This window comes from Schistocerca cancellata, chromosome 1, assembly GCF_023864275.1.
Source record: "Schistocerca cancellata isolate TAMUIC-IGC-003103 chromosome 1, iqSchCanc2.1, whole genome shotgun sequence".
Lineage (NCBI taxonomy): Eukaryota > Metazoa > Arthropoda > Insecta > Orthoptera > Acrididae > Schistocerca > Schistocerca cancellata.
In genome coordinates this window covers 181,573,343-181,586,316 of record NC_064626.1, presented here as the reverse complement: position 1 = coordinate 181,586,316, position 12,974 = coordinate 181,573,343, and the positions used below count along the sequence as shown (strand labels likewise).

General features: G+C 43.4%; 1 protein-coding gene across 1 annotated transcript in view; it reads left to right on the top strand.

The window, feature by feature from the left end:
• LOC126162028 (serine/arginine repetitive matrix protein 1-like) overlaps positions 1-11,922 on the top strand; it is a 118,662-nt gene extending 106,740 nt beyond the window's left edge. The window contains exons 2-3 of the mRNA XM_049918296.1: positions 4,810-5,540; positions 11,177-11,922. Coding sequence (XP_049774253.1) covers positions 4,810-5,540; positions 11,177-11,922 — 1,477 coding nt within the window. The remainder of the gene's footprint in view (positions 1-4,809; positions 5,541-11,176) is intronic.
• The last annotated feature ends 1,052 nt before the right edge of the window (positions 11,923-12,974 follow it).

The following is a 12,974-nucleotide window of genomic DNA, read 5'->3' as shown; positions in this document are numbered from 1 at the left end:
CCGTTACACCCTGTATTATTTCCTGCGCTCCTTAGCTTTCGTCGTAGATGTAAGCATCAATTTTTATGGAATTCTCAGCTCCTGTAGGGAACAATCAAATTAAGTGTTTCTACCTATGCAAGGAAAATTTCGAACTGAACCGAAATAATATTGTTTCATGTGACTTGATGGTGATCACTTTCGATGTAAGAAAGAACAAACATGGCTTACAAACAATGATAGGTATTAGAATTATATTAATACCGTCAGCTGCTCATGGGCATTGATATATATCAACGGGGACGGGTGAAAATTTGTGCCGCGACCGGGACTCCAACCCGGGATCTCCTGCTTACGTGGCAGACGCTCTGTCCATCTGAGCCACCGAGGGCACAGAGGATAGTGCGACTGCAGGGACTATCTCACGCACGCCTCCCGCGAGACCCACATTCTCACCTTGTATGTCCACACACTACATTCGTAGTGTCCCACCCCAACACACTCATTAGTGGTGGAAGACATTCTTACCAAGTCCCGTAAGAGTTCGGAGAATATGTGTGCATACGCACAGAAGAAGAAGCTCATGGCCGGTATTGCGAGAACATGTCCGAAAGAACAGACACCATATCCATATAAGTATATAGTTCTGGCACTACCGGCCATGACCTTTATCTGTGCAGATACACACATATTCCCCGAACTCTTACGGGACTTGGTAAGAATGTCTCCCACCAGTAATGAGTGTGTTGGGGTGGGAGACTACGAATGTAGTATATGGACGTTCAAGGTGAGAATGAGAGTCTCGGGGGAGGCGTGCGCGAGATAGTCCCTGCAGTCGCACTATCCTCTGTGCCCTCGGTGGCTCAGATGGATAGAGCGCCTGCCATGTAAGCAGGAGATCCCGAGTTCGGGTCCCGGTCCCGGTCCGGACACACATTTTCACCTGTCCCCGTTGATATATATCAACGCCCATCAGCAGCTGACGGTATTAGTATAATTCTAATTTCGTTCTAGACGGCTGCAGGTCATCAATGGTGTCTGCTCTTTCGGACATGTCCGAAAGAACAGACACAATATCCATATCAGTATAAAGGACAGGTATGGCCCGGCCATACGAAATATTCTCCATCCCTAATGGAAAACACCGACAACACTTCCGCCATGCATCAGTAAACTACCTACATTTTCCTGTTTCAAGAGCAATACTGCCCGGCCATACAGAAATATTGCCACACACTGCAGCCACATTGCAGCAATTTTGACGGCAACACTACAGGGGCCACATACTGCCGTAAAACATGGCCCGTTTAAACGCACTTTTACTCTCAGTATTAGTCAGAAACTAAAATTGATGAAGCAATATTGCCGTGCATTGCAACCACTTTGGAGGAACATTGATCGCAACACTGTTGCAGCTACACGTTACCAGTGAATTATCGCCCGGTTAAAGGCTTCTTTACTCACATATTCCGGAAAGTAAAGTGTTTAATAATCTCATGAAGGTTGGACCTATCTAAAACTACATACTGAACCATGCATCCAGTTGATACTGAAATACCTAAAACAAAGACGCGCTATTACATCACAGTACATGGAATAGGTTGGTGGCAAACGGCTGGAGAACGCAAAGTAGCGGTCCCGGTAGCTGTACGGCGCCTGCTGAACAATCGGACGTCCAGCCCAGCGCGTCGCAGACCCGCGTCAACGCCCGGCTGCCACAAAGCGCTCCACGCTCCGCGCTGTGCGCAGTGCGCTCTCCTCTCGCGCCGCGGCGGACAGGGGATGCCACCATCCCTCCCCCCCCCCTCCTCTTGTCCCCCCCCCCAATAAGGCTGGGGATGCAGCAGCGCCACCCTGCACCCCTCACCCCTCACCCTCGGCGGTGTCGGGTTTCACCAGCTGCCGCTGCCTGCCGCCAAGCCGGCAGCAACGGGATGCGCCGCTGCAAGCGCTCCCAGCCTCACCTACACGCCACGGGCCCCAGTTTGCTGCTGACGCACATCCAGTCCCAACGGCTGCAAACAGTCCTAAAGTGTAACTAGGTTCCCAGTCACATCACCCATGTCGAGGGTACTATTTAGACAAATGAATACAGGGTGCACAACTTTGAACGTGGCTGACGTTTCCAGCAACCATATACACAAATTTGAAAAATATGTAAAAATCTGCCAACCGGTTGCATAGGTTTTCTATATACCTTGACCAGATTTCGTCACCTCTAAGGGTGACTTCATCAGAAGGTAAGGTAATTACCTAAAATGAATATGTCGGATTAAATATCTTATCTAATAAAAGTTTACATTAATGTAAACGTGTGTAAAACAAATAGTACTTACAAGAAGAACATGTCCTCAAAGACGTACAGTGATTTAAGAACTGAGTTGTTCAAGTCATACATCAAAATATAAGACATAACGTTCTTCAAAAACTCAAACATTAAAACATAAGTAACACCAGTATGGTGTGAGGAGACTGACTGTGTGGCAAGTAGTTATGCTGTCAAGTAAACGTAATGTAGGGCGTGCCACAAGCGGGCCACTAGTAACGTGTATATTACACATTTTCTGAAATCATACGTATAGCCAATATAGCTTTTAACAAAAATTTTACAAATTATTGAGTAACATTTATAAATGAGCTACAAACGGGATAAATTAGTACAAAGTTCGCTACGTTTTACATAGCACAGGTAGAACCAGAGTTAAATATGACTTGAATTACATACGTAATGAAGAACATCAGTTCATTATATGACATAAATTTGAAAAGAAAGCTTGCATAACTAGGGCACGAGGTCAACTGGTGTGTTAGTAATGAGCGTAACTTAACAGAGGGAAAATAATATTTCTGAAAAGGAGGAGAGAACCTGGATTATAAGTATCATTTTAATGTTTGACTTTTTGAAGAACATTATGTGCTATATTTTAATGTATGACTTGAGCAACTCAGCTCTTAAATCACTGTACATCTTTGACGATATGTTCTTCATGTAAGTACTATTTGTTTTACACTCGTTTACATTAATCTAAACTTTTATTAGATAAGATATTTAATCTGACATATTCATTTTAGGTGATTACCTTCTGATGAAGTCACCCTTAGAGGTGACGAAACCGGTCGAGGTTAGCAGATTTTTAAATATTTTTCGAATACAGGGGGGTAAAAATTGTGTCAATATTTGGAGAGGTGACAGTAATTATGAAAAGAACAAAAAAAGTTCAATAAACATACATTCATTATAAATGTTACTAGTGTGCATCATACTGGAATTACCATGATAGCTTTATACCAGCCGGCCACTGTGGCCGAGCGGTTCTAGGCGCTTCAGTTTGGAACCGCGCTGCAGCTACAGTCGCAGGTTCGAATCCTGCCTCGGGCGTGGATGTGTATGATATCCTTAGGTTATTTAGGTTTAAGTAGTTTTAAGTCTAGTCCTATAGTGCTTAGAGCCATTTGAATCATTTTTAGCTTTACATCCACATGGTGATTTAAATTGTAATTTATTTTTACGTACAGCACCTTTCCCTCTTTCACGCCCCGCCGTTCTGTGAACTAGCCCCACTTTCTCTAGCGCCATCTCGCTCAGTTTTTGGATACCGCGGCCAGTGAAATTTTGCTCATGGCTATCTGCATAGCTAGTTCTGTGTTCCTTGCGACCGTACCCACATCGCCTCCCCCTAATGTCGTACGCTTTTACTGATGCTTAGACATTTTCTCGCACGCTTTGTTGGGCTTATTTTATTCTCTCCGCACCAAATACTTGGTTGATCTTGTTTTAGCGACACTTCCTCCTATACAGGGTGTTACAAAAAGGTACAGCCAAACTTTCAGGAAACATTCCTCACACACAAAGAAAGATAATGTGTTATGTGGACATGTGTCCGGAAACGCTTACTTTACTTCTCTTCAAATCACATTAATCATGGAATGGAAACACACAGCAACAGAACGTACCAGCGTACCAGTCTGGTTTTAGCTGCCGCAGCGGTCGCACGCTCCTCAAGTTTGCTCCGTGAACGTTCAGTGTTTACGCCAGTGTTTTCGTGTTTTGTGCTCGTTTATTTACGTTTTGCACGTGAATTAAGCGTTATCAATTGAGCATTTGGTCTTCTTTCGTGTCATCTTTCTACGAAGTGCCGTTGGGATTTCGGCGTTGTCCGAGATTTCTTCGCTGCAGAACACCATGGCAAACTCCGTGAGAAAAAACACCGTGATTTTCACCTTCGACAAGTACACCCGTCGAGTACAGCCCTCTGCACTTGAAATACACGACTGGATTACCGAGGTAATTGGCCTTCATTCTGAATCTGTTCATACCATGCAGCTGGACTCTGATGAATACTGCACTTTTGTAAAGTTTAACGATTCCGCGAGTGTAGACCGCTTTCTGGCAAAATTTGGTTATGAAACGGAATTTATACACCGTGATGGTACTAAAAGTACTGTCAAACTCCGGAATTCCGATTCTGTAATTAGGAATGTTAGGGTTTTGAATATTCCCATAGAAGTAGACAATTCGAAAATTAAAGATGTCCTTTCAAAGTATGGGGTTGTCAGGCAAATAGTCAACGAAAGGTGGGCTTCGCATTTCAAGCTGCAGTGCTTTAACGGCATTCGCTCCGTGGAGATGGAAGTGAAAGCAAACATTCCCTCCCACATCTTTGTAGACGGGCACAAGGCGCATGTTATGTACTCAGGGCAAACCCCTACATGTCATGTATGTAACGAGTCTGGTCACTTCCGTCAGGACTGCCCTCACCGTGTATTTGTGCTAACAAATAACCTTACGCAACGCCGGAAATTGGCACTCAACGATTTGTTGCCAGCCAGTAATACAACAGAGCCGGCGGCGGTCGTGGATCCTGTTACTACCTCTGAAAATGTTGCACTTAATGTTAATGACTTTCGGTCTTTAAAACCTGCACTAAGTGCTGAAATTCCGTCCCGTGACAGCGAGATTCCCACAAAAAAGCGTCCTCTAGAGGACACTGAAAGAAATGTTGATGAAGACTCTTCCTGTGAAACACCCGTTGCCAGGAGGCCGAAGCCCAGTCCTGAAGATCTGTTGGAAGTGGAAAAAGGAGATGGAATGAAGGTCGATGTGGCTCCCACTTCCGCCCAAGGACTTACACCGCCACGAACAGATAGTGACCCAGCGGGTAGTGATTTTTCACGGAAATGTGACCCTGAGCCTGAGGTCACGGCTGAAATAACCGCATCAAGTGCACAACCCATACAGTGCGAACCGTACGAGGAAGTACCAGGTAAAGAACCTGCTGACTCCGAAGCGCAACGCCGCGCCGAAGGAGGAAATACACAAGCATCACCGCCTCGCCAGCAAAACAACACAACAGACACCACGCCGGAACCAAACATTGACGACTCGCAAGCCACGGCCGTTGCCCCATTCAGCCACCGCCGGCGGCTGCGACAGACACCGGGTCTTGCTGTCACGCGTCATCAAGCGAAAGTCACACCAGAGAAGAAAGACATCAAGAAAAAGAATATTAAATATGAAGTCATCAGGGCCAACACTGACGAGGAGAAAGGGAATGGCCACAGTGACTTATAGGAATGCGTTGTCAGGATTTCAGGATACTTTTCTTCTCAAGCTATTTGTTTAAAAGCAGTGCAAATTTTTCTAGGCAGTTAGTACATGTAATGGGCACACAGCTTGTAAAGATCGTGCCTTGTAGGGAAGCACGTTTGCTGCTATAATCATACCGAACCTCATCCCAAATAGCTTCTTCCGGTATGTCTGTGCTGCAAGCTTATAGCATTACTACTATTAACATTAATAAAATACAGTCACCCTTGAAATTGGCAGCACTAAAAGAATTCTTGTACCAGTCCGGAACAGATATCGCGTTGCTACAAGAAGTTGCGATAGCGGAATTTCGGATCCAGGCTTTTTTGAAATTGTTAATGTTTCTACGGAAGCCAATATCGGTACAGCCATTCTTATAAGGGAAGGCATTCCGGTGACTGAAATCGAACGACTAGAATCAGGAAGAGCAATAGGCATAAAAATTTTCGATGTGACAGTGATTAACCTTTACGCCCCATCAGGAACTTCCCACAAATTGGATCGTGCGAAGTTTTTTCAAGATGAACTGATTTATTTATTGAGGAAAAATCCGTGTTCTCTTATAATAGGTGGAGATTTTAACTGTGTTTTAAACCAGAAAGATCAACAACCCAACTTCAACTACTCGCCACAGTTAAAAAAGTTAGTAAGTGATCTACACCTTAAGGATGTGTGGGAACTTCAGCACCCGACGTCAGTCGGGTTCACGTATATAACCAGCCACTCTCGCAGCAGACTAGATAGAATTTACGTGTCATCAAATTTGCAAAATTATTTATTAAACGTTGAGACTATTCCAGTGTATTTTAGCGATCACAGTACACTTTTAACTTGCTTTAATCTAAGTGTACAGCCAACCCGTCGATTCAGAGGCCAATGGAACTTAAATATCTCTGTTTTAACTGACGAAGAACTGGAACAGGAAATAAGGTTTGCGTGGACTATGTGCCTCCGCACAGTAGACAAGCACCCAACAGTCATTGACTGGTGGACAAGGAGGGCTAAACCAAGGCTGCGGAAAGTTGTCATGCAGTATAGTGCAGCGAGGCACAGGGAGTTGAGGAATACAATGGAGTTTTATTATAATGTTTTAAGAGACTTATATAAACAGGCACATGATGACGTAATTCGTCTGAATGATATCAAAAAAATAAAAGCCAAGTTATTAAGCATTAAACGGCAACAGATGGAGGGACTAAAAATTAAATCGAAAGCCACATCAGTCATAGCAGATGAAACAGCTTCTCTGTATCACTTGGTGCGGCATGCTAAAAATAGACATCAAACTTTTATTGATGAAGTCCAGACGCATACTGGTACAAAGCTCACATGCCAGAAAGAAATACTGGACGAAGTCCACAGGTACTATGAAACCTTATATGCCCCTACCACAGTGGAAGATGCAGCTCTCGAGGACTTTCTCACTATTTTAGGTCCACAATTGTCGGGAACAGACAACGATGACATCCTGTCACCTATTACTAAAGATGAAGTGCATGAGGCAGTGCGTAACTCACCTCTCAAAAAATCTCCGGGACTTGATGGCCTCCCTGTGGAGTTTTATGCCCGCTACTGGTCTATAATTGGGGATAAGATCACTTCCATGGCAAATGAGGTCCTGAACGGAAAAACGGTCCCTGCAGAGTTTAAAGAAAGTAAAATAGTACTGATTCCTAAGAGTAAAGGCAAAACCAACTTAAACAATTTTCGGCCTCTTTCGCTACTAAATTCTGATTACAAAATAATTTCGCGTATTATCAACAAAAGACTCTCTGCCTTTTCCAACAAAATATTGAGTCATCACCAATCTTGCTCTCCGACCAGAACGATATTCGAAAGTCTATCTGCATACAGAGACTTCATTGCAATTACCTCAGTGACAAGTATAAAATGTGCTTTAATCTTTATCGATTTCAACAAAGCTTTTGACCGCGTTAGTCATAGATACCTCTTTGCGACGCTTTCAAGAATGGCTTTCCACCCCCAGATTGTGAACATGCTAAGGAATATTGCAACAGGTGTAAATGCGAAAATTGCAATCAACGGCCAAACATCTAAACCCATACAGATAAGGCGAGGGGTTCCACAGGGCAGTCCCTTATCAATATTTTTATTTTCAGTATCATTAGAGCCCTTCCTCCGCACTGTCCACCCAAGATTAACAGGCATAACATTGAGTGGTGAGAAAACTGTCATACGAGCTTATGCTGATGACGTGGGCGTTGTAATAAGGAATAAGGAGGAGACAGTTACACTGGAAAGAGAAATCCAAAGATATTGTCTAGCGTCGGGAGCGACCGCAAATGAAAACAAAAGTCAAATATTGAATCTACGGGGCCTAGATCACCTTCGACTGGCATGGGCAAAACAAGACAACAAACATAAAACTTTGGGAATCACCTTAATGGCATGTCCGATGCGGATGGCTGCTTTTAACTGGACGGAAACTAGGAGGAAAGTTCATGGTGCTGTAATGGAGAACATCCATCGAACTATGGACCTGGTACAAAAAGTCAGATTCATCAACTCCTGCGTTTTGTCTAAAGCGTATTTCACTGCGCAGGTATTTCCAATCCCTAAACTAGTAGCGAAAGGGATCATGTCCACTGTTACCAATTATTTATGGCGTGGAGACATATTCAGGGTTGGTGCGACTACGGTTATACTGGATGTCAGAAACGGGGGCCTCGGTTTGGTGGATATTCGCAATAAAGCGTCTGCTCTCTTCCTCAAACGGACTTTCCATATACTCAGAGAACTTCCACAATGTATAACCGCGAAGCTCTTTGAGGCTGTGACACCCCATAGCCTGCAAGCACCGATTGATGTGCGAAGGATTAATGCCCGTCTGCAGTATGTGAGGAACTTTTTCCTCGAAGCAAGTTATCTTAGTGACGAAATCAGAAGCAACACACGTATCACAGCGCGCGACATCATACTTGAAAGGAAGTTAAATGAGGGTAGAAACAAAATTGAAACGAAATTCCCAAATTGTGACTGGAAAGCTGTATGGCGGAACATCAACTATGCCGGGCTATCTACAGACGCTATTTCCGCATGGTACAAAACAGTTAATAATGTCATCAGCACCAACGAGAGACTATATGGGATCGGTTTAAACCAGACACACCTTTGTGGAAAATGCAATCTGGTGGATACACTCAGCCACAGATTCACCTGTGGTGGCAATGTGCATAACTGGAATTGGATCAGGCAACAAATCGCCTTTCTCACCAGATCCTCTACGCAATATATAACGCCGTCGCTCCTCCTGAGACGGGACATGACATACTTTCCGAAATTAAAAACCAACGCCATTAGCTGGTTACTGGGAAAATATGTTAGTTATGTCATCCACTCACTTGGGTCGGACAACGAGATAGAATTCCGCGTTTACATGAAGTGTGAATATGCAAAAATCAAAACGTATCGCAACCACAAGAAGCACTATGGCAACATGCTGAAGATCATTTTTGAAAGAATGGGTGTTGGTTAAATATGTGAAACCACTACAACACCTTGAACGAGAACGAACAGAAGAAAAATAAAAGTCACTTGGTTCCTTATTATTATTTACTTTAACCTTGCTTCCGGAACTTTCTTTTTTCTTTTTTTTTTGTATGTGTTTAATTGGATTGTATTTAAACTGGTTCATAGTCAAGAAAACTGGTATTAAATATGCTATTATTTTTTATTCAATGGACAGTTTACAAATTAAACAGTGAATTAAACTTTGAAGACAAACCCAGTGATTGAGTGACAATAGTTTGCACCTTAGAATAATCTCAGTTATCTTGAGCAAAGTTTTTACTGTAACCCACTATTAAAGTTTGTTTTACCATTATTACAGTATTAGACATATTTAGCATAAAAATAGTTTAAAACTGGTTCTTTTTTTTAATGTTGCCAATGGTTTAATCATTAATTGTACTGTTGAACTTGAAATGTATGTTTTAGTAAAATACAATAAAAATGTAAAAAAAAAAAAATAAAAAAAAATGGGGCAGCGCGCACGTTGCACTGCCAGTGTACGGTCAGCCAGCAGTGCGTTTCCAGCAAAAAAAAAAAAAAAAAAAAAAAAAAAAAAAAAAAAGCGGTTCTAGGCGCTTCAGTTTGGAACCGCGCTGCAGCTACAGTCGCAGGTTCGAATCCTGCCTCGGGCGTGGATGTGTATGATATCCTTAGGTTATTTAGGTTTAAGTAGTTTTAAGTCTAGTCCTATAGTGCTTAGAGCCATTTGAATCATTTTTAGCTTTACATCCACATGGTGATTTAAATTGTAATTTATTTTTACGTACAGCACCTTTCCCTCTTTCACGCCCCGCCGTTCTGTGAACTAGCCCCACTTTCTCTAGCGCCATCTCGCTCAGTTTTTGGATACCGCGGCCAGTGAAATTTTGCTCATGGCTATCTGCATAGCTAGTTCTGTGTTCCTTGCGACCGTACCCACATCGCCTCCCCCTAATGTCGTACGCTTTTACTGATGCTTAGACATTTTCTCGCACGCTTTGTTGGGCTTATTTTATTCTCTCCGCACCAAATACTTGGTTGATCTTGTTTTAGCGACACTTCCTCCTATACAGGGTGTTACAAAAAGGTACAGCCAAACTTTCAGGAAACATTCCTCACACACAAAGAAAGATAATGTGTTATGTGGACATGTGTCCGGAAACGCTTACTTTACTTCTCTTCAAATCACATTAATCATGGAATGGAAACACACAGCAACAGAACGTACCAGCGTACCAGTCTGGTTTTAGCTGCCGCAGCGGTCGCACGCTCCTCAAGTTTGCTCCGTGAACGTTCAGTGTTTACGCCAGTGTTTTCGTGTTTTGTGCTCGTTTATTTACGTTTTGCACGTGAATTAAGCGTTATCAATTGAGCATTTGGTCTTCTTTCGTGTCATCTTTCTACGAAGTGCCGTTGGGATTTCGGCGTTGTCCGAGATTTCTTCGCTGCAGAACACCATGGCAAACTCCGTGAGAAAAAACACCGTGATTTTCACCTTCGACAAGTACACCCGTCGAGTACAGCCCTCTGCACTTGAAATACACGACTGGATTACCGAGGTAATTGGCCTTCATTCTGAATCTGTTCATACCATGCAGCTGGACTCTGATGAATACTGCACTTTTGTAAAGTTTAACGATTCCGCGAGTGTAGACCGCTTTCTGGCAAAATTTGGTTATGAAACGGAATTTATACACCGTGATGGTACTAAAAGTACTGTCAAACTCCGGAATTCCGATTCTGTAATTAGGAATGTTAGGGTTTTGAATATTCCCATAGAAGTAGACAATTCGAAAATTAAAGATGTCCTTTCAAAGTATGGGGTTGTCAGGCAAATAGTCAACGAAAGGTGGGCTTCGCATTTCAAGCTGCAGTGCTTTAACGGCATTCGCTCCGTGGAGATGGAAGTGAAAGCAAACATTCCCTCCCACATCTTTGTAGACGGGCACAAGGCGCATGTTATGTACTCAGGGCAAACCCCTACATGTCATGTATGTAACGAGTCTGGTCACTTCCGTCAGGACTGCCCTCACCGTGTATTTGTGCTAACAAATAACCTTACGCAACGCCGGAAATTGGCACTCAACGATTTGTTGCCAGCCAGTAATACAACAGAGCCGGCGGCGGTCGTGGATCCTGTTACTACCTCTGAAAATGTTGCACTTAATGTTAATGACTTTCGGTCTTTAAAACCTGCACTAAGTGCTGAAATTCCGTCCCGTGACAGCGAGATTCCCACAAAAAAGCGTCCTCTAGAGGACACTGAAAGAAATGTTGATGAAGACTCTTCCTGTGAAACACCCGTTGCCAGGAGGCCGAAGCCCAGTCCTGAAGATCTGTTGGAAGTGGAAAAAGGAGATGGAATGAAGGTCGATGTGGCTCCCACTTCCGCCCAAGGACTTACACCGCCACGAACAGATAGTGACCCAGCGGGTAGTGATTTTTCACGGAAATGTGACCCTGAGCCTGAGGTCACGGCTGAAATAACCGCATCAAGTGCACAACCCATACAGTGCGAACCGTACGAGGAAGTACCAGGTAAAGAACCTGCTGACTCCGAAGCGCAACGCCGCGCCGAAGGAGGAAATACACAAGCATCACCGCCTCGCCAGCAAAACAACACAACAGACACCACGCCGGAACCAAACATTGACGACTCGCAAGCCACGGCCGTTGCCCCATTCAGCCACCGCCGGCGGCTGCGACAGACACCGGGTCTTGCTGTCACGCGTCATCAAGCGAAAGTCACACCAGAGAAGAAAGACATCAAGAAAAAGAATATTAAATATGAAGTCATCAGGGCCAACACTGACGAGGAGAAAGGGAATGGCCACAGTGACTTATAGGAATGCGTTGTCAGGATTTCAGGATACTTTTCTTCTCAAGCTATTTGTTTAAAAGCAGTGCAAATTTTTCTAGGCAGTTAGTACATGTAATGGGCACACAGCTTGTAAAGATCGTGCCTTGTAGGGAAGCACGTTTGCTGCTATAATCATACCGAACCTCATCCCAAATAGCTTCTTCCGGTATGTCTGTGCTGCAAGCTTATAGCATTACTACTATTAACATTAATAAAATACAGTCACCCTTGAAATTGGCAGCACTAAAAGAATTCTTGTACCAGTCCGGAACAGATATCGCGTTGCTACAAGAAGTTGCGATAGCGGAATTTCGGATCCAGGCTTTTTTGAAATTGTTAATGTTTCTACGGAAGCCAATATCGGTACAGCCATTCTTATAAGGGAAGGCATTCCGGTGACTGAAATCGAACGACTAGAATCAGGAAGAGCAATAGGCATAAAAATTTTCGATGTGACAGTGATTAACCTTTACGCCCCATCAGGAACTTCCCACAAATTGGATCGTGCGAAGTTTTTTCAAGATGAACTGATTTATTTATTGAGGAAAAATCCGTGTTCTCTTATAATAGGTGGAGATTTTAACTGTGTTTTAAACCAGAAAGATCAACAACCCAACTTCAACTACTCGCCACAGTTAAAAAAGTTAGTAAGTGATCTACACCTTAAGGATGTGTGGGAACTTCAGCACCCGACGTCAGTCGGGTTCACGTATATAACCAGCCACTCTCGCAGCAGACTAGATAGAATTTACGTGTCATCAAATTTGCAAAATTATTTATTAAACGTTGAGACTATTCCAGTGTATTTTAGCGATCACAGTACACTTTTAACTTGCTTTAATCTAAGTGTACAGCCAACCCGTCGATTCAGAGGCCAATGGAACTTAAATATCTCTGTTTTAACTGACGAAGAACTGGAACAGGAAATAAGGTTTGCGTGGACTATGTGCCTCCGCACAGTAGACAAGCACCCAACAGTCATTGACTGGTGGACAAGGAGGGCTAAACCAAGGCTGCGGAAAGTTGTCATGCAGTATA